Source organism: Centropristis striata, chromosome 17 (genome assembly GCF_030273125.1).
Source record: "Centropristis striata isolate RG_2023a ecotype Rhode Island chromosome 17, C.striata_1.0, whole genome shotgun sequence".
Classification (NCBI taxonomy): domain Eukaryota; kingdom Metazoa; phylum Chordata; class Actinopteri; order Perciformes; family Serranidae; genus Centropristis; species Centropristis striata.
In genome coordinates, this window is record NC_081533.1 from 15,954,094 (window position 1) to 15,973,442 (window position 19,349).

At 36.9% G+C, this 19,349-nt stretch overlaps 1 protein-coding gene across 1 annotated transcript in view; it reads right to left on the minus strand.

Moving 5' to 3' along the window:
* The window catches only part of si:dkey-172j4.3 (diacylglycerol kinase eta), a 128,001-nt gene that overhangs the window by 16,870 nt on the left and 91,782 nt on the right, over positions 1-19,349 (minus strand). The window contains exons 15-25 of the mRNA XM_059354919.1: positions 16,555-16,646; positions 10,721-10,820; positions 8,525-8,590; positions 5,776-5,947; positions 5,586-5,684; positions 5,224-5,308; positions 4,967-5,074; positions 3,038-3,134; positions 2,807-2,914; positions 1,548-1,661; positions 128-262 (exon numbers count right to left, since the gene is read on the minus strand). Of these exons, the coding sequence (XP_059210902.1) occupies positions 128-262; positions 1,548-1,661; positions 2,807-2,914; positions 3,038-3,134; positions 4,967-5,074; positions 5,224-5,308; positions 5,586-5,684; positions 5,776-5,947; positions 8,525-8,590; positions 10,721-10,820; positions 16,555-16,646 (1,176 nt within the window). The remainder of the gene's footprint in view (positions 1-127; positions 263-1,547; positions 1,662-2,806; positions 2,915-3,037; positions 3,135-4,966; positions 5,075-5,223; positions 5,309-5,585; positions 5,685-5,775; positions 5,948-8,524; positions 8,591-10,720; positions 10,821-16,554; positions 16,647-19,349) is intronic.

Here is a 19,349-nt window from a genome sequence, read left to right on the forward strand (position 1 = left end):
TGAATAGTAGACATTTACGTGGGAATTCAGCAGCAAACACACATTTTTATACAGTAAAATGTGTTAACCGTCGTAAAAAAAATCACGTGTAAAACAGCAGATAACTGATATTTGAGTGGAAGATTACTCTGTCTCTGGTGAGCATCTGTGCCCGGTTCTTGTGGACGATCTTGACGATGCCAGGTGGTTGGATCCAGGCCTCTCCGTCCACCTGCACAGGAACCCCCTCCTCCCCGAGGATGGTGATCTTCACCTGGCGGCACTGAAAAACGCAACAGAGCAGAAAACAGCAGCTGTCAGACGAGACTTCTTGTTCTTTTTTTAGCTTTTCCCTGCTGCTTCACCGCCTCTGTCCTCTGCTGACACTGAGAATCTCAAACCTGCACCTTTAAAAAAGTTACATAAATAGCTCCAAAATATACATGAAGTATTTGTGTGTTGAAATGCCTCCCAAACGTTCAGTGCGTTTACATGCACAGTTTAATCGAGCTATGCTTAAAAATCGATTTTTTTTTTTTGTCTAATCGGACTTCTGTCCTTGTCCCAGTTTACATGCAACTGAGAAAATCGAATAACTGACTCCCTCCTCCTCCTCAACACAGGATGGTGATATGCGTCCTTTCAGGGTTAATATAGCTGCCTTTCCGGTTGACCTCAGTCTGACGCTTGTGCCGTCGCTACTGACCGGCTAATGTGACCGGATACTGCGACCGGCTACTGCGGCCGGCTAATGTGACCGGCTACTGCGACCGGCAACTGTGACAGGCTACGGCGCCTAGCTAATCTGACCGGCTACTGCGCCCAGCTAATCTGACGGCTAATGCGACCGGCTAATGTGACCGGCTACTGCGCCCGGCTAAAGCGACCGGCTATTTCGACCGGCTATTTCGACCGGCTAATTCGACCGGCTACTGCGACCGGCTACTGCACCCGGCTAAAGCGACCGGCTATTTCGACCAGCTAATTTGACTGACCGAAAGTCCAATTCCAATTTCATTATCTGGGTGTCTTAATCAGAGTTGGAAAACTTCAACATTAGTCGGACTAACATGTTTACATGCACTGCAGTTGTCCAGTTATAGTCAGATTAATTCTTTTTTTTTTCAAGTGTCAAGTAAACGTACTGACTTTGTCCTTCTGACTGAAAGGAAGAGTGTTTCTCATTCAATTTTAAGTTTAAAAGATTCAAGTTAATACTAGTATGTGTAAATACATTCTTGTGCAAAGAAATCTTTGGGAGAGAGCTGCTAACCCCGGCACACATTACTCAAGGTTGTTTGATGAATTAAAGTGCTTTAATAGAATTTTATCTTCAGTCACTTCAGATATCAGCTGAATGAGTCCTGAAACTGAGAAAATGTTTTGGTTAGATGCCTGAAATAAGGTCTGTAGTTAACACAATCTGAAGAGATTTTCACCTTTTGTCCTACGACATAAAATACATCAGTGAGTGACGCACTTCTACTTACATTCTTCTGGCACTTGCATGTAGGCTTCAAAAATCATAAAAGTGGTATTAATTTGTGTTTGCCACATAACTGTGTTACCTGTGCAATGCGGTGGTGCTGCAGGTTGATGACTCTGGACATGGCCATCTGCATGCTGCCAAACACCGCCACCACCTCCAACTTCTTATCATCAAATGACGGAGCACCAAAGTTCTGAACATAAAGAGATGATAGGAAACGATGTACTGGAACTTTCAATTCAGTTCAAAACAACAAATTCTGCTGTTTAACCCTCTGAACCTCAAGCTCTTCCAGGGTGTCTTTTTTTGTTTTTTGCTTTTTTAAAAATATTTTACTCTCTGTAGCCTTGTATTTCTCTGCAATATACAGTCATGGAATAATGATAAGAACAAAAATAGCTCATAAGAGTTTAATTTAAGAGCTGATATCTAGCCATTTTCTATTGTTTTCTTGATAATGATTTTGGTTATTATCAAGAAAACCATGGAAAATGTCTAGATGTCAGCTCTTAGATTAAACCCTTATGAGATATTTTTGTTGGCATCATTATATTTGTCCAAACAAATGTACCTTTAGTTGTACCAGGCATTAAAATGAACAAGAAATTGAAGAAAAGGATGGTCTAATAATTTTTTCCAAGACTGTATATATAAAATATAGAAGTTTTGCACCTTTATGGATAAGGCTAGATCATTGTTTGAAGTGAGAAAAACTCAAAAATGTCTTTTTTGTAGAATTACAATGACATAAATCACAAAAAAACCCTAAAAAAACGCAAGTTGAATTTCTCAGATAATTTTTTTCATTGAAATAATATATGTGTGTGTGTATATATATACACACACACATACACACATACACACAACACCTTTACAAGTATCCATTAGTGTTATGAATATTTGAAAAACACAATTGCATCTCCACATGTTATATTATATATGATATTGAACAACCTCTACTTACAACTTCTCCTGTCCTCTCCTCTCAGCTCTGTGTAAACGAGCTGAAGTTCTGTCTGATTTTCAGTTAATATTTGTCACATGACCGTTCGTCTCAGCAGAATCAATCATTATGTTTTTTTTTAGTTTTAAAAAGGACATATTTATGTCACAGAAATATCACAATTTCATGCTTACCGTAGTTTTGGTTACGTTTTCTAACTTTTGTAACCTATGAGCCATTTGAGGTCTGTCGGAAAGTTAAAAATTGGACACTGATGCCTGTTTTTACAGTTTATTCCTATGATTAATGGTGTATCATTAGTGATCTTTTAAAGAAAACATACATGGGGTTCAGAGGGTTAATGCATAAGATTCTTCTTCTTTCACAGCACTCACATTATCCTCCTTGGTGCCTCCCCAGAAGTTGATACCACCTGCGTAGCTGGGGATGTTGAGCACAGCCAAGCCCTGCAGACTGGGCAGAGACATGGGAACACCGTCACACTGAAGAGAGACAGAGAGAGAAAGAGAGGGAGAGAGAGAGAGAGAGGAGGTGAACAAGGGAGTAAAAAAACATGAAACCCCAAAAATATTCCTCATTATTCAAGAGTGTTCATTGAGTCTGACCTCCAGCTGAACTCTCTGCTCCAGGTTCTTGTAGGTCTTCTGCACCAGCTCTTTAGTCCCCAGCACTCCGTACCACATCATGTTCTTGGTGCGACTGCTGCAGGAGGAGACAGGAGGGAGACAACAGTCAACACTAGAATAAAAACGTATTTGCCAAAGACGGTATCGATCAACAAGGGTTAAGTTGAGTCATTATACAGGTACATCCCAAAAAAATTAGAATGTCGTGAAAAAGTTCAATATCTTTCGTCAATTATTTCAGAAAGTGAATTATATAGATTCATTAGACATAGAGTGAAATATTTCAAGCCTGTTTTTCTTGTAATTTTGATGATTCTGGTTTAGAGATAATGAAAACACAAAACTCAGTGTCCCAGAAAATTTGATTATTACATAAGATCAATAAAAAAAGGATATTTTAAATACAAATGTCAGGCTTCTCAAAAGTATCTTCATTTCTATCCATCAATACTTGGTTGGGCTCCTTTTGAATTATTGCATTAATACTTGGTGGCATGGAGGAGATCAGCCTACAGCACCATGTTGCTTTTATAGCAGCCTTCATCTAGTCTCTCACCTTCGGTTTGCTGGCCAGTCCAGCCCAGTAACACCATGGTCATTGAACCAGCTTTTGGTACTTTTGGCAATGTGGGCAGGTGCCAAGTCCTGCTGGAAAATGAAAGCATCTCCAAAGAGCTTGAAGAGCTCTAAAATGTCCTGCTAGATGGCTGCTATGTTGACTGTGGACTTCAGAAAACACAGTGGACCAACACCAGCAGAGGACATGGCCCCAAATCACCACTGACTGTAGACTCACAATTCACAATATTCTAATTTTCTGAGACACTGAGTTTTGTGTTTTCATTATCTCTAAGCCAGAATCATCAAAATTACAAGAAAAACAGGCTTGAAATATTTCACTTGACGCGTAATGAATCTATATAATGTATGAGTTTCACTTTCTGAAATGATTGACAAAAAATATTGAACTTTTTCATAACAATTCTATTCTTTTTGAGATGTACCTGTACTTGGTGACAGAAAGTTAAGTTGTGAAATGGACAGTGTTGCTGATTCTGGAAATGTTTTTTGACATTCTGTATTCAAATTGAAGCTGTTTTAGCATGAATTCTCTCAAAACTGAAATTCGTCTTTCTATGTATGCAGATGATTCACTGCTCTATGTGTCTGACTATGTTTTATGTACCAGTATTTTTGAGAATGTCATGCAATAATATGTTTTATAGTTCATCTAAAAGAGATTAAACTCTGACAGAAAACATTGTCAGCACTGAGATAAAGGTGTTTACTGTAATAAAAAGCTGCATGACAAATTAACTGACTACCACCCCCAAGAGAATATCAGAATACGTTGTAAGGTATGTTTCATAACTTTCTGAGGTTTTTGGGTAACATTTTTGGTTATATTTCAATTAATAATTTAGAGATATTCCTTTTGGTGAGGCGAGAAGCAGTTAAATTGTCAATGTTTGAATGACTAACTGTTGAGTCCTGAGGACAGGAATGTTTTTACTGTTTAGTTTGCGACTTTGTTGTTTTAGTAAACTAGCACTGTTGTTCATGTAAGCATCTCACGGTGTATAAGTCAAGACAAACTGTATGTTCAGAACTACAGAACTGTTGTCTTCTTTCCATTCTGCATGAATTAAATGTTGTGATTCATCACATTTCTTGAGAGAACTAGCAATTCTCAACACTTTAGAATAAATTCCCTCCACATTTTACATTATACATATACATTCAATGGAAAAGTATTTTCTAAATATGTGCTGATGGGTGATGAAACACTCAATAGGAAGAGTTTCACTACAATTTATTGCTGGGAAGGATAGTTTTGACTTAAAATATTTGATAAACGCTTAGTTGAATGGGTTAAAATTAGTCTTTTTTGTGTTTTTGTTTACATACCTGCATTTTTTAGGGTGCTCATCTCTCTTGTTGTTGAACTCGAGGGAAATCTTGGCATCCAGGCCGATACCAAAGTAGTTGTTCATCACACACTTCTCTGAGCATTGTCTGCACATACAGAAAGTATGTAGTTTGTTTATTAAAATGTATAAACTGTAGTAAATTATTACCAAAGCCATAATTCATCCACAGCTGTTATGGGAAGGACACAGATGTACAAAAGCATGCAAACAGATGAGCTGCACACAAAGACTTACACTGTGTCCTCGCTGAAGGTGACAGTGTGGAGGCTCTCTGGTTTCTCGAGGACGATGGGCGAGGTGGGACTCAAGCTTCCTTGACCTGGACAGAAGCAGAATCAGTCTTTTTAATAAAGAATTTCCAATCGTGACTAGAAATGTGTTAAACTCAAAAATGTCGATTCTTCAACTGAATCTCAATTATGTGCGGTATAACACAATAATAATGACATATATTGTTTAAAATGTTTTAATTTTGTGTCTTTTTTTTTGTAATTTTGTGTCACTTTTTGCTCATTTTGATACTACCTCCAGCGGCCCCCAGGTCATTTGAGCTTTACATTGTATCTCTACTGAGTTCAAAATAAAGGGACACTTACGTGGCTCCGCATCCTTCAGCTCCTCGCTGTTTTCTCTTTTGATGGACGACGAGGACGACATCCTCTGGACCTGCGTGTGCCGGTTCTGCTCGTCCACCACTGAAACGACGACACCGCTGAACTTAACACAAACCCTTGAAGCCTGAATATGACACACAAATGAAACAGCAACAAAACCTCTCTAGGTCACCTTTCTCTGCCTGTTCGATGATCTGCCTCAGGGCTTTCTTCAGGCTGTTGGCCCGGAGCATCAGCTGCTCCTTGGACCGGTACGTCTTGCCCTCTGAACCCGACTCGCCGCCGCTCTCAACGGGGCTCGAGCCGCCGCTCTCCTGGCTGGGCACTGAACCCGCCGGCACAACCTGGATGTGACAGGAAAATGAAAAGATTGTAACACATCTGCAAAACACGCCCTAGTGTAGTCCTGTTCCTGTTTCCTTCCACATGGTATCTGAGGCCTTATTTAGATGGAGACGATGTGGAAAGAAAGCGCAAAAGTGGCGTTGCGTTCTCACTTTTTATTACACTTTTAGACAATCGCTTTTAGGGGGAAATCTGCGTGCATACGGTGACGCAAAAGTCTGGGTGGTTTCATACTCCTGCATTTTTAAGCCCCAATAACGCAGTCGCCGTCTAAACGAAAGGCATATCTGATAAAATATTTTGTCATTTTCACCCGAGAGTGTTTACATGTAAACAGGCCCTGACTGTTGAAATTGCGTTTTTAACCCTTTAGATGAATTACTAAAAAAAGAGACAAAATGACAGAAAAAGACACAAAATTACTGAAAAAACACAAAATTACTAAAAAAGACACAAAATTATTAGAAAAAGACATAAAATTACCAAAAAAGACATAAAATTAACAAAAAAAGACACAAAATTACAAAAAAAAGACAAAATTATTTAAAAAAGACAACATTATTTTTAAAAGACACAAAATTACATTACATATTATTTCCACAAACTTACAAAAAAAAGACACAAAATTACTAAAAAAAGGCACAAAATTACTAAAAAGAAAAGAGTTGGAGAGCCATGCTTTAGACGGAAACACAACGGTGGAGCGTTTTTAAGATTTCCACTCAGGTTGGTTTCATATTTCTGCATTTTTAAGCCCCAAAACGCTGTCATTTTATAATTTTCACCGGAGAGCGTTGTCATGTAAACAGGCCCTGACTCTCCAATAAGAATTATTTATTTCTAAGAACAATGGGACCCCTGAAGCATTGTCATATAATCACTAAAGCAGCAAGAGAATGACACCTCATGCATAAATCTCGACTATTCTTGCTCTGTGGAGCCTCATAGAGGTGCTACATCTTTCCCTTTTGTTTCTGGCAATAGAGGCCGGTTAATATTAATTTACAGGCGTAAGTGAGTAAGAGGAAATGCATATTTTATTCATCAAATATAAAATGAAGCTTAAACTCAGCGGCGTTCCCCTTTTATTGAGCAGGAAGTTGGAGTTATGCTGACATTTTGAGGGCTCTGTTACTTCGTTTAGAGCTCCGACATCAATCTGTGAAATAAAAGACTCCAAAGGGAGCAGAGACACAAGAAGCTGTATGCCGTTTTGCTTTTTTAGCTCCTGTGAGGAAACTAAAGCTGAGTGAAAAACTATCATTGTTTTCTTTTTACTACCGCTCCTGTAAAAGCTCAGGGTGAAAATGGTGGGATTTAAAAACTCTCTTGTGTTTCTGCTGAGGAAGAACACTTTAAATCCTCTCTGAGCAAACAACAAACACTCAGACTTCATCATTATTCTGCTAAGTGGAAGATTTCTCAACCTGCCTGCATAAAAACACTCAGGCTAAAACTGTCCTTAACCCTCTGAACCCCAAGTCGTTTCACAGTGTGTTTTGCTTTTTGTTTTTAACGTTTTACTCACGATGTCCTTGTATTTCACTGCAATATTTAAGTCCTGCTGCTCGATGGAATTAGCACAATCATGGCTAGAAGTAGAGACAACTCAACAATGTCTTTTGTGGAGAATAACACAGTAAATGATAAAAAAAAAAAGAAAAAGACTGGAGTTGAAAATATTACTTAAAAATTGAAATAAATGGAATCTATATACATTACTAAGTGCCACAAGTATCATGAATATTGGAGAAAAATGTAAAAGTGCAAATTCTGATGACAATACCTGTTTTTACAGTTTCTTTCAACAACAAATGGTGTCATTTTGGTGATATTTTAAAGAAAAACATTGAATCTTAAATGAATCTTAAAAAAAGTCAAACATAAGTTTTTTGTAAATGACTCTAAATAACTAATAAACTAAATAATAAACTCTATAATTTCATTTGATTGTTGTTGTTTTAAAGCACTTTGTTACCTGTTCTCAATAAATGTATTTAAAATGTTAATAATGGTATTATTATTTGTATCATTTGAAAAAGGTAAATAAGCATGATATATAGATCAGAATTAAGGAGCCCCATATAGGCCTAGTGTACCCCAACATACAGTCATGGAAAAAATATTAGACAATCCTTTTTCTTCAATTTCTTGTTCATTTTAATGCCTGGTACAGTGAGGTTTTCTTAATAATAATAACCAAAATCATCATCAAGAAAAACATGGAAAATGTCCAGATATCAGCTCTTAAATTAAACTCTTATGAGACATTTTTAGTAGAAATTTGAGAAGAAATCTAAGAACTTTGTTTTCAAGAATCTCATTTGTTCTCAAGTTCTATCTTAGGTAAAAAAAACTTCAGGAGAAAGAAAAAAACCTAAATAAAAAAGATAAGAATTTCTTCATGAATACCAAACCTTCTTAAATTTTGTCTTAAGATAAAAGTGGAACTTAAGAAGCATTTTTTCTTCTTAATAATGCTTTGTGAATGCGGCCCCTGGTCTGTTTGGTGATTTTCATACTATAAGACACATTTTCACATATATCACAATTTGAAGTGTTTTTTGTTTTTTTACCTGAGCCTCCGCTTCCTCACTTAAGGCCTTGACGAGGGAGTCAAGCTTCTCATTCAGCAGCGCACACTGTTGAGAGGAGACAGACAGACGGAGACATTTTTATAGTTTATACGGCTCCCTTGCTCACTTTAAAATCATATGAGAGGAGTGTAAGTTAGGAGATAAAGTGCACGTTAGTGCTGGGCAGAAGTTCCTAAATTCTCTTTTTTTTCTCCGCAGCTGCAGTAAAACTCAAGCCCAGCATGAAATCAATACTTATACAGCGCAGAGAGCTCTTTTATTTGCAGGAGCAGAAGATGAATTTCCCTCTGGGCATCAATAAAGCATCACATTACTTGAAAAAAAAAAAAAGACAGATAAGCGTAGACGGAGCTCAAAGCTCAAAGCTCTGACAGGAGGGGTTTGGGGAAGGCTTGAGACGATTCTGCTGGGTGGAAAAAGAGTTTCTCTTTTTGGACGTGTCTCACAAAAACCCCCTTTAAAAAAAAAAAAAAAGATTTGGCAAAGCGCTCTTCCTCTCAGCATGGCTCCCTTTGCAGTTTCAAACTTGTAGGTGAGCGACAGCTGCTGTAATGATTTGGTTTAACCCTTTAACGCCCAGTTTTCTTTTCTTCAAATAGCTTCAAGGTTGGAAAAATGACCACCTCATTCATGGCTCCCAAGTTTCGCTGAAGAGCGCAGAGTTTAATGTTTTTTACACGATCTGGTTTGTGGAAACAGTAACATTTTTATATTTAGAATAAAGTGAATTTTTTATTATTATTTTTAAGCTTAGGTTTGGTTATTTTTCCTGACACAAGTGTGATTTGTTTAAGGACTGTTTGAAGTTAAAAAATCTGATGATAATTTCTGTTTTTACAGTTTCTGGCTATGATAAAACACATATAAATACTAAACACTGACGTGCTGAACTATTCTACAGTAAAAAAAATGGAATATGACATACCTACACTATAAAAACAAACAGTAAAAAGTCAGGCAGCAAAAGTTGCCAAATATTTACTGAAAAATAACAGTAAACAGATTTTCAGATAATTTCTTTAAAATACGGATAATATACAGTAAATATAGGCATATATATATATATACTAACTTTTTATTTTAATATCATGGTAAGTGTTTGGCAGCTTTTACTGACAAATTTTTTATGATTTCTTTGTATATTACATTTAAGGTTTTACTGAAAGAAAACATACAATTGCCTTCATTTTACAGTCAGCTATATGACGTTTATTTTTTGTTTTGTTTTTTGCATGGAATTAGCTGCAATTTAATATTCAAGACCATTGAGCAATTGAATAATAGTGTAAAAAAAAAAATAAAACGATGTCCCATTACATACATTTATAGATTTCAACTTCCATTTTAGGGTTAGGGTCTTATTATCCAACCAGTAAGCCATTAAGTAAGAGTTAATTCCATCAATTCTCTCAGATGTATTGCTTATTAGTAAGTAAAGTTGCATATGAGTTACAATCTCAATATGCTTTGCTTTGTATGGACTTTATAAGGTGGTAGTACCACAAGAATAGTTATTCTCGCTTAATAACACTCAATGAATATGGTCTGTTCTTACATAACAAAACACAAACCTACAAGTGTTAATAGAGTCTGAATAACTCTTAATTAAGTCAACTTCCATTTTAGGGTTAAAATTTGTAATAAAAGTAATTTATTTGTTATGGGATTTGCACTTAATGTAGAAAAAAACAAGTAAAACCCTGTAAACTAAAACAGTACAGTCACTTTCTGGAGAATAACTTGTATAACAATGTAGCTGCAACTTGTCCTCTCTTTGCCGTGAGCTTTTATATATAAAAAGAGTGAAAACTGAGATTTCAAAGGACCTTTTTTTCCTTCTTTAAATGAAATGGCAGCATTTCGACCAGAGGGGAGACTTTAACCCACTTTTTAAAACTCTGTTACAAAATGCATGCACACATCTTCTTTAACACTCGAATTCAGCCTCGGAGCTTCAGCTGCTCTTATAATGTGTCAAATGATCCGAAGCTGCAGAATAGAGAGAAAGCATGGAGGGAACAGTGACACTTAACCTTCAACACAACTTATTTCTGTCTCTATTATACACACACACACACACACACACACACACACACACACACCTACACTGCCCACTAGTTGCTGTTACACAAGCTCTTACATAACGCCACAGATTACACACACAGAAGCGTTTACCTTCTTTGCCATGGCGTCTGCCTCCTCCTTGTTCTCCGTGGCTCTCTCGTACGCCTTCCCCACCTCCGCCACGAAATCATTCACCGTCCCACACAGGAACCTGGCGGACGGGTGGAGAGACAAGGGACGGTTGAGGGCGAGGGTAAACATGATTACACGTTGTAATAATGAAACAAGTCATTGGGAAGAGATAAGTGCACAGCAGTGGAGAACAACATGCTCTTTATCGTGGAGAGAACACGGGTGGAAGAACATCACAAGATTCTTTAGAACAGCTATTCTCAACCTTGGGGTCCCGACCCCAATTGGGGTCGCGAGATGATTTCTGGGGGTCGCCAAATCATTTGGAAGTCAGCTCTGTCTCCACTGTGTTAAAGTGTTAATTTTGGTAATTTTGTGTCTTTTTCTTGTTGTATTGTGTCTTTTTTTGGTCATTTTGTCTTTTTTGATAGTTTTGTGGTCAATTTGTGTCTTTTTTGGTCATTTTGTTTCCTTTTTTGGTCATTTTATGGGTTTTTTTTGTCATTTTGTGTCTTTTTTTGGTCATTTTGTTTCTTTTTAGGGCCATTTTGTGTCTTTTTTTGCTTAATTTTACGTAACTTTCATTGGTCATTTTGGTCAGAGAGATGTTTTGGTTGTTGTCTGCTTCATTATTTGTCCAAAATTCATTGTATCAACTGAGTTTGTATGATCTGAACTGTGAGATTGTGTTCAGTGAGCGGGGGTCCCGGACAACATGCATGTTAAATTGGGGGTCGCGACTCAAAAAGGTTGAGAACTACTGCTTTAGAACGCCAGCGCAGACAAAATATCTTGACACAAAGTGCGTTTTCACACCTGAAAGTCCGAACCAAGGTCCGTGTTCTGTTACATTGTCTACATTTGGTCCTGTTGGTTTTGGTTTCACACTGCAAAAGGAATAACGGACTTTACGAGACAATTCTACTGGACACGTCATCTCCCTGCACAGCAAAAAGAGATGTGTCAAAAAACAACACACATGGTTGTGTTGATATCATTTTGACACATGTTGTGTGCATGGGGTAACACGTTTGGGATCCAGTGATTCACCGTGCAGTCGATGTGTTTTGAAGATTACACGTTTCATCGCCCGCCTACCTGCCTGTCAGCTACGTCGCCTCCACACACTCACTATTTACTCACAGCTGTTACATTGCTGCTGTATGACTCAGCGGGGAGGTTTCTCCAAAACTCACACAGCAATTGTGCATTTAGCAAATATTGGATCCTGTAAAATGAATATTGCTGCTCAAGTCTCAAGTCTTCTGCAAACTCTCACAGGTTTTATTTCCAAATTCGATTTAGTTTTAACAAGTTTATGGGAAGGTGTGCGGTCAGAATGTGTCTGCTGCATTTCATGCACATGTTCCTTTATCCTGATTTACAATGTTTTTACAATGCGAGTATACAGGGGAAAAACCAATGCATGGACCAATGCATCATGTGACAGACCTGAAAAGTGTAATTCCACCATTTTTGGCCACTTCAAAAAATGGCTTCAAAGCCCAGCACTTTCTGGGAGATTATTTTTTCTTCCTGTCTCTTCTTGTGTTGTGAGTAAATGGTTACTGCAGCCAAACAAACAACAAAAGAAAAGCATCACATCAGACGATGTAACTACAAAAACAAGTACAAAAATACCAAAAAAAGGAAAGTGACTGAGGGCGGATACGGATGTGTCGCAAACATCTGTAAATGTAGAATCAACTGAACATATACTAAATATTGGATAATTGATTATCTTGTCTTCTAATTGAGAACGTACGAATCTGACTCATTAGTTAAAATTACTGCAGATAAAACTGTTACTTATGTAACTAAGTCTTCGGGAAAGTTTCTTCTTTTCTTTTGGGTGTTGCCAGATTTTTGAGTCATGTTAACAGAGTGTTATCTTATATTAATCAAATAAAAAAAAAAAAAGAAGAATTTTCTTTCGTGGTTTCCCAGCTGCAGAGAGCTAAGAGCTAACGCCCTGGATTACTCTTGATGTCTGCATGCAGTTGCTCTGGATGAAAAGTCTACTGAACACATGAAATATGGAAAAGCAAGACTGAACAAGAATCATTCCTCGTTAGTTTACAGCAGACATTCCTGATGGACGGATGTCTTAATACTGTCTGTTGCCTTTCTGGTTCATTTTATATCATCATTTTTCTTATGCTGTTGTAAAAGGTCATCTGAGGGTTTCTTTCAAAACTGATATAAAGCAGAAGGATCATCCCTATAAGGCTTATAATGGTCAAAAGTTCAGCTACATTTTGGCGAGGAAGAACTGTTATGGACATTTTTAAAGGGGTTTCTTGAATGCATCACCTCAAGATGAATTAATAAAATGAGTTATGTGGGTCTCCACTGGTCCCCCATACAGGCATGCCCACTTTATGCAAGTACCATGCAGTATGGGGTAAAAACCATACAGTTTTTTTCTTGCCCTTTGTATTTGAAACATTTTTTGAATTGCATAAATTGGATATCACTGATAGGCTGAGAGTAAAAAAATGGAATTCTTGAAGAAATTTCAAAAAGTAAAAAGTTTTTGACACCAAATTACAGCATGGATTTTTTCTATGGTATTCCTCAAGGTGTTGGTGTCTTATTTTGATATTTTGGAGGGAATTTTGATCATTTTTTATCAGTTTTTGAATGATCAGAAATGGTAAAATGTGGTACTAAAACCATGTAATAAATGGTATCAACCCAAAATCTACTGCAACAACTCTTAGGGCATAAATGGGAATTACTATCATACACTCATATCATAATGTTCTGTTCAGACTTATGACAAGAACAACTTGACACAAATTAATCTTCAGATCCCCAGCTTTCAGATTATGTACTCCACTTCTATATGGCTTCTATTGTTGACCTGCTATCTCCCCCTGAACATCTCCTGTCCCCCGCTAAAAAAGAAGAAACCCTGTATGACATCTTTCCTTCTGCTTTGTTCTCCTTATCTGTCTTACTTACTTGTCTTTATGGTAAGTGTGACCCTATTATGTCAGTAACATATCATTGTTAGTGCTTAAAGGGAACCATTAGAGCCTGACAGCAGTTTTACTTTACTTAATGTCCCTTTAGAGTTTTTGCTGGCAAACTGAATAATATCAAGTCACAGAAGTCGTGATGCCATTTTCCCATAATAACACCTTCATTTACACCAAGGTTTCTTTTCATTTTTAAGACATAAAGTGAACAAATTGAACTAAATTCATGAAAAAATATGCTAAAGGGGAGAGAGAAAGTGTCGCACTGAGTTTGCTGATCCTGATGAAACCTGTTAAAACCAGGCAGCAACCTCCGTGTCTGAGCAGGGAGGCAAACCAGGAAGTGCCTTAAGCTGCATTCTACTGAAAATTCCAGCAGGGGGCGCTAAGTTTGGCTGCAAAAAAAATCTTCCCATTCATTTCAGTGCAAAATGAGAAAACTTCTCACTTGATTTACTACCTCAGAAATTTAAGGATAAAGAAGATAAAGAATCGTATGCTTTGGGGCGTGGCTACCTTTGATTGACAGGTCACTGACAAGGCGAGCCGCCATCAGGAGAGAAGCAGAGCAATGCATATCCACGGCAACGTGTCAATAAAGTTATATATAATGTTATATAGATAGAAAAGAGGACATTTACCGATTTGGTCTCATAACTTTCATTGTATTTTCACTTAATGACAGTTTATTTGAACGTTTTGTTCATTAAATGTCTTGTTCAGTCTTTGGTTGGACTAACAGACACTCCAAGGAGTCGCTGCTCATTTTTCTGAGGTAAGTAACATACGTTTTGTTTTTGTTCTTTTGCTAGCCGAAACTAACATCCCAGTTAATGCTCCAGTTAATGCTAACATGAATTAGCAGTGACTTCTCTCAGTCAGGTTGAGGTGTAGAGAGGCTGTAGTCAGTGATCAGATCCCTCTCCTCCTCCACAGTCCAGATATGATCTGCTCCCTGTATCGGAAACAAGATGGCGACGAGCGTAACGATGAACTTGATGCTTCCAACGGGCCACGAACCAACGGGTGACGTCACGGTGACTACGTCCATTATTTATATACAGTCTATGGTTTAAATGTTGTTTTGTACTTTCTATTTTGATTTCTAGCATGTGTCGAGTGTTTCTCTTGACCCTTCGGCTAATTGAAACCTGCTAAAATGACACAAGATTTAAAGCCGAGATTAAAAGAAGAAATAAACAATTCAAAGCATTAAAGCCACATTTTCTTTTGTCCGACAACACCGGTGTTATGTTTCGATGAAAATGTGCTCCGAGTGCGTCCTAAAGTCCCTGAAGTGTTTTAAATGAGCTGCAGGGCTCCGCTACAATAATCAGCAGCGGTTTAAAAACAAACACGGAGCGGAGGAGGAAAGTGCTCCGTAATGGATGCTGGACTCGTCCCAGAGGAAGACTACTAATGTACTAATGCACTGAGGATGACCCCTAAATACTGATTCACCCGTCTCTTTCACTTACAGCTGGACAGCACTTACTGTCCCCTCCGTGTGTGTGTGTGTGGGAAAGTGTGTGCGTCCTTAGGGGGCAAAAAGAATCAATAGTCATTGAGCGGACACTCACTTGCCCCTTTTTGTCTTCCTCTTTCTCTCATCATCTCTCTGTTCTCTTCTTAGGGTTAACCCTAAACCTAACTCTTCTTCCTTCATTCCCTTTTATGTTTTAAATCCAACAAGCGCTTATTTAAGATCTACATGTTTTAAATAATTTGATGTATTTTTCAAATTTTTATTTTAATTTCTTTTATGTTTTTATAGTATGCCATATTTATTTATTTATTTATTTTTTACATGGAAAAAAACCCTGTTTTTTTTAACCCTTTGATGCACAACATGACCGCATTGATTCCTCATGTTATTTAATGCTTGCTGTGTGTTTCTGTGCTCTATCTTTTGATATAAACTTATTTTATGATTGAATATTCCAAGTATTCTTTAAATATCTTGTTTTTGATTACAACAGATCATTATTTCCATTTTGCCTCTCATACTTTATGAAGAAAAAAAGTTTTTGTATTATTACATAGCTATGACTTGGCTAAATAGCTTGCTAAGCTAACTATTTAGCCAATAAGTTAGCTAAGTAGTTAGCTTAACAAGCTACTTAGCCAACTACTTAGCCAAAAAGTTAGCTAAGTAGTTAGCTTAGCAAGGTACTTAGCTAAAAAATAGATACGGGTCATTTTTTACCCATGTTGTGCATTAGAAGGGTAGTGACACAAAAAGGGATTTAATTAAAAAATGAATAAAGGAAAACATAAAAATAAGATGTATGATGATAAAAACAAACTAATTGAGGAAAACCTGGAATACTGAATGATGAAAATAATTTATTGCAAAGATATAGAACATAAAAACTGTCGGGTCACTTTAGACCCATGTTGTGCATCAAAGGGTTAACTGTGGTTTTACTCCATTTCTATACCTTTTAATCTCCTCCGGGTTACTAACCGGATCAACCCGGAAAAAACATTACTTTTATTATTTAATTTTATATTATTTATTACTTATATTATATTATTATTATTTTATTTTGCCTCCATCTTTTAAAACCCTCTTTAAAAAACTCTTTTAACTATTTTATAGATAAGAGACACCTTTTTAGTAGCTTTTAATAAAGAAAATCCCTCTAGTGAAGGAACCTCTAAAATATTTTTGCTGCGTTTTAACCCGAACCTAACTCTTCTTTCTACATTCCCTCTTACTTTCATCTTTATTCTAGTCTTCCAGCCATCCTTCACCTGCTTTCTCCCACTCATATTCGCCCCCCCCAACCCCTCGTTCCTGTTTCTGAAGACATTCACGGCACGTACTTGGCAGAGGAAATGACGTCACTGTGTTTGTCCGAGTCCAGGATCTTGGCGAGGTGGGAGGCCACGGAGTCTGCATACTGAGTGATGTGGACCTGAAGAGGAAAGAGAAGCAAAGAGATTTAAAAAAAACGTATAACAGAAAACGAGTGGAGGTTCGTTTCTGAGATTACTGGGTCCAGTAAGACCTCGTGTAGGATTATTAATAGTTAATGAGATTCAAATACAGTACAAGGATCTATAATAGGGTTGAGAATGAGCCAAAACACATCGTGTGGCGCAGAAAACTAGGTTAAATCTGATCCACCCAGGAGGAAAAGGTCTCCGAGCACCTGTCAGAGGTGTGATATCAATAAAATACACTTTGAATCCACACTGTTAAACCCAACTTATTGTTTCAACTTAAATATTTGAGTGTCGATGCTGCAAAATAATTTTATGTCAAGACAACAAAGACAATGGTGTTAACTCAAATGAATCTTGCTATTTGACTCAATGTAGGTGATGTAATGTAATGTAATCTTTCTTGTATTGAAAAGGAAAAATTTGTTATAATGACAAACAAGCAACATTGGGTTTTACAGTGCACACATCAGCAGTTCCCAACCTTTTTACACTATGACCCTTTGAAATGAGGCATCATCTACTCTCATATGTTAGTTTTTATTTTTTGTTTTGTTTTGTTTTGTTTCATTTTAACCCTCTGAACCCCACCAACACTGGAAACACGTTTTCTTTAAAAGTTTGCCAAAAACACAGAAAGAAACAGTAAAAACAGGCACCGTCGTCAAAATTTGAACTTTCTGACAGGTCCTTGAACGATAATTTCTGTTAGAAAAGTAACAAAAATTAAGCTTAAAATTGTAATATTTCTGTCAAAATCACTTTTCTTTATTCCCAACTGTTTATTTTTGGCAATGTTTAGAGGGGTGTAAACACTGCCAAAAATAAACAGTTTGGAAAAACTAGATATTGTTAAAAAACATTAAATTATGTGCTTTAAAGGAAAGATATATACAAAAAAAAATCACAAAAATGACACCAGTTATAGTCAGAAACGGTAAAAGTATAATCAATGTTGGTGTGTGATGAATTGTTCCATCAGTAAAAGTAACCAAAATGCATAGTGACGAAATCACTTTTTTCTGCATTCAAAATGTCACCAATTTTTTTTTTTTTTGCATTTACCAGATCCTGTAAAAAACATTTAATTCTGTGCTGATTGACTCAGCTGAGACTAACAGTCACAAACTTTGGCTGAATGGCTGTTTAACTGTTTACACAGAGCTGAGTGGAGAGGACAAGAGAGGTTGTAAAAATAAGAAAAGTACAGTATGTATAACATGTTGAGATTCCCCCATATTAGATGAGGTGCAGGAGTTAAATGTTGCAGTGAAAAACAAGGCTGCAGTGAGTAAAATGTGACAGAAGCAATAAAAAATAAAAAAAGGCCCTGTAACTACTTGGGTTTTAGAGGGTTAAAACTCTAAAGATGTAAATGCAACACTCAAAGATTCATTTTAACTGTGTAATAGAAATGTCTTATGTTTTTTCTTTCCTGTTAATCATTTTGAAACACTTCAGGTTTATTTTGACCCCGAGAGTCGGAACCACTTACTGTATTTTAATTAAATGAAGAAGAAAAACTGAACTTTTTGATTGTAACACTTAAAAATGAAACACCTCCTTGAGAGTGTTATTTAATTATTTGATAATGGGAAATTATATTTCACCGGCAGGTAGTGTTTCAGTTCTCAGACTGCATGGTTTCTATCCTAAATGTGCAAAAAAACAAACACTTTCCTCAGTTTATAATGTGTGTTGTTCATTCAACCATGACTTTAGGAAAAATTGTTTTCTGAAAATGACACCTCGAGGCAGAAAAAAGTTAATTTAGCACCTTTAATGTGCTTTCCAAGCCAGTTGCACATAAAAGAAGACTCATAATACATGACTGGTAGGTTTGAGGTGCGCCCCAAAATAAACCCTTTTTGGTTGATTGGATCAGCCTTAAACTGACTGACAATGATGAGAGTCTTTAACTTTTATGCACAACATATCGACACCCCTTCTAATGCACAACATGGGTCAATAATTACCCTCGTTCATTTCCCATGTTATTTCATGCTTGCTGTGTGTTTCTGTGCTCTATCTTTTGATATCAACTTATTTTATTTTATTTTTAAGTATTCTTTAAATATCTTGTTTATGAAAACAACAGATCATTATTTCCATTTTGCCTCTCATACTTTATGAAGAAAAAAAGTTTTTGTTTTATTACATCGCTAACTACTTGGCTAAGTAGCTTGCTAAGCTAACTACTTAGCCAAGTAGTTAGCTTAGCAAGCTACTTAGCCAAGAAGTTAGCTAAGTAGTTAGCTTAGCAATGTACTTAGACAAGAAGTTAGCTAAGTAGTTAGCTTAGCAAGCAAACTATTTGAGGAAAACCTGGAATACTGAATGATGAAAATAGTTTATTGCAAAGATATACAACATAAAAACTCATACATATCGGGTCACTTTAGACCCATGTTGTGCATCAAAGGGTTAAAAGGGAAGAAATCTGATTGCTTCCTTGGTTAAAAATTCCCTAAATTATCCACTTATGAGTGAATTAATGTTGAGGGGGGAAAAAAGCTGTGCAGGTGCAGAATCATGCTGTAATTTTAAAACTACAGCATGCCCTTAACCTACCAGTAGGATCTGGCAGTTGAGAATCAGCTTTTAGCGTAAACTCACAACACAGAGCTGCCCTTCATCAATATCAGCGCCACTCCCCGCGGTTTAGGTCTGAGTGC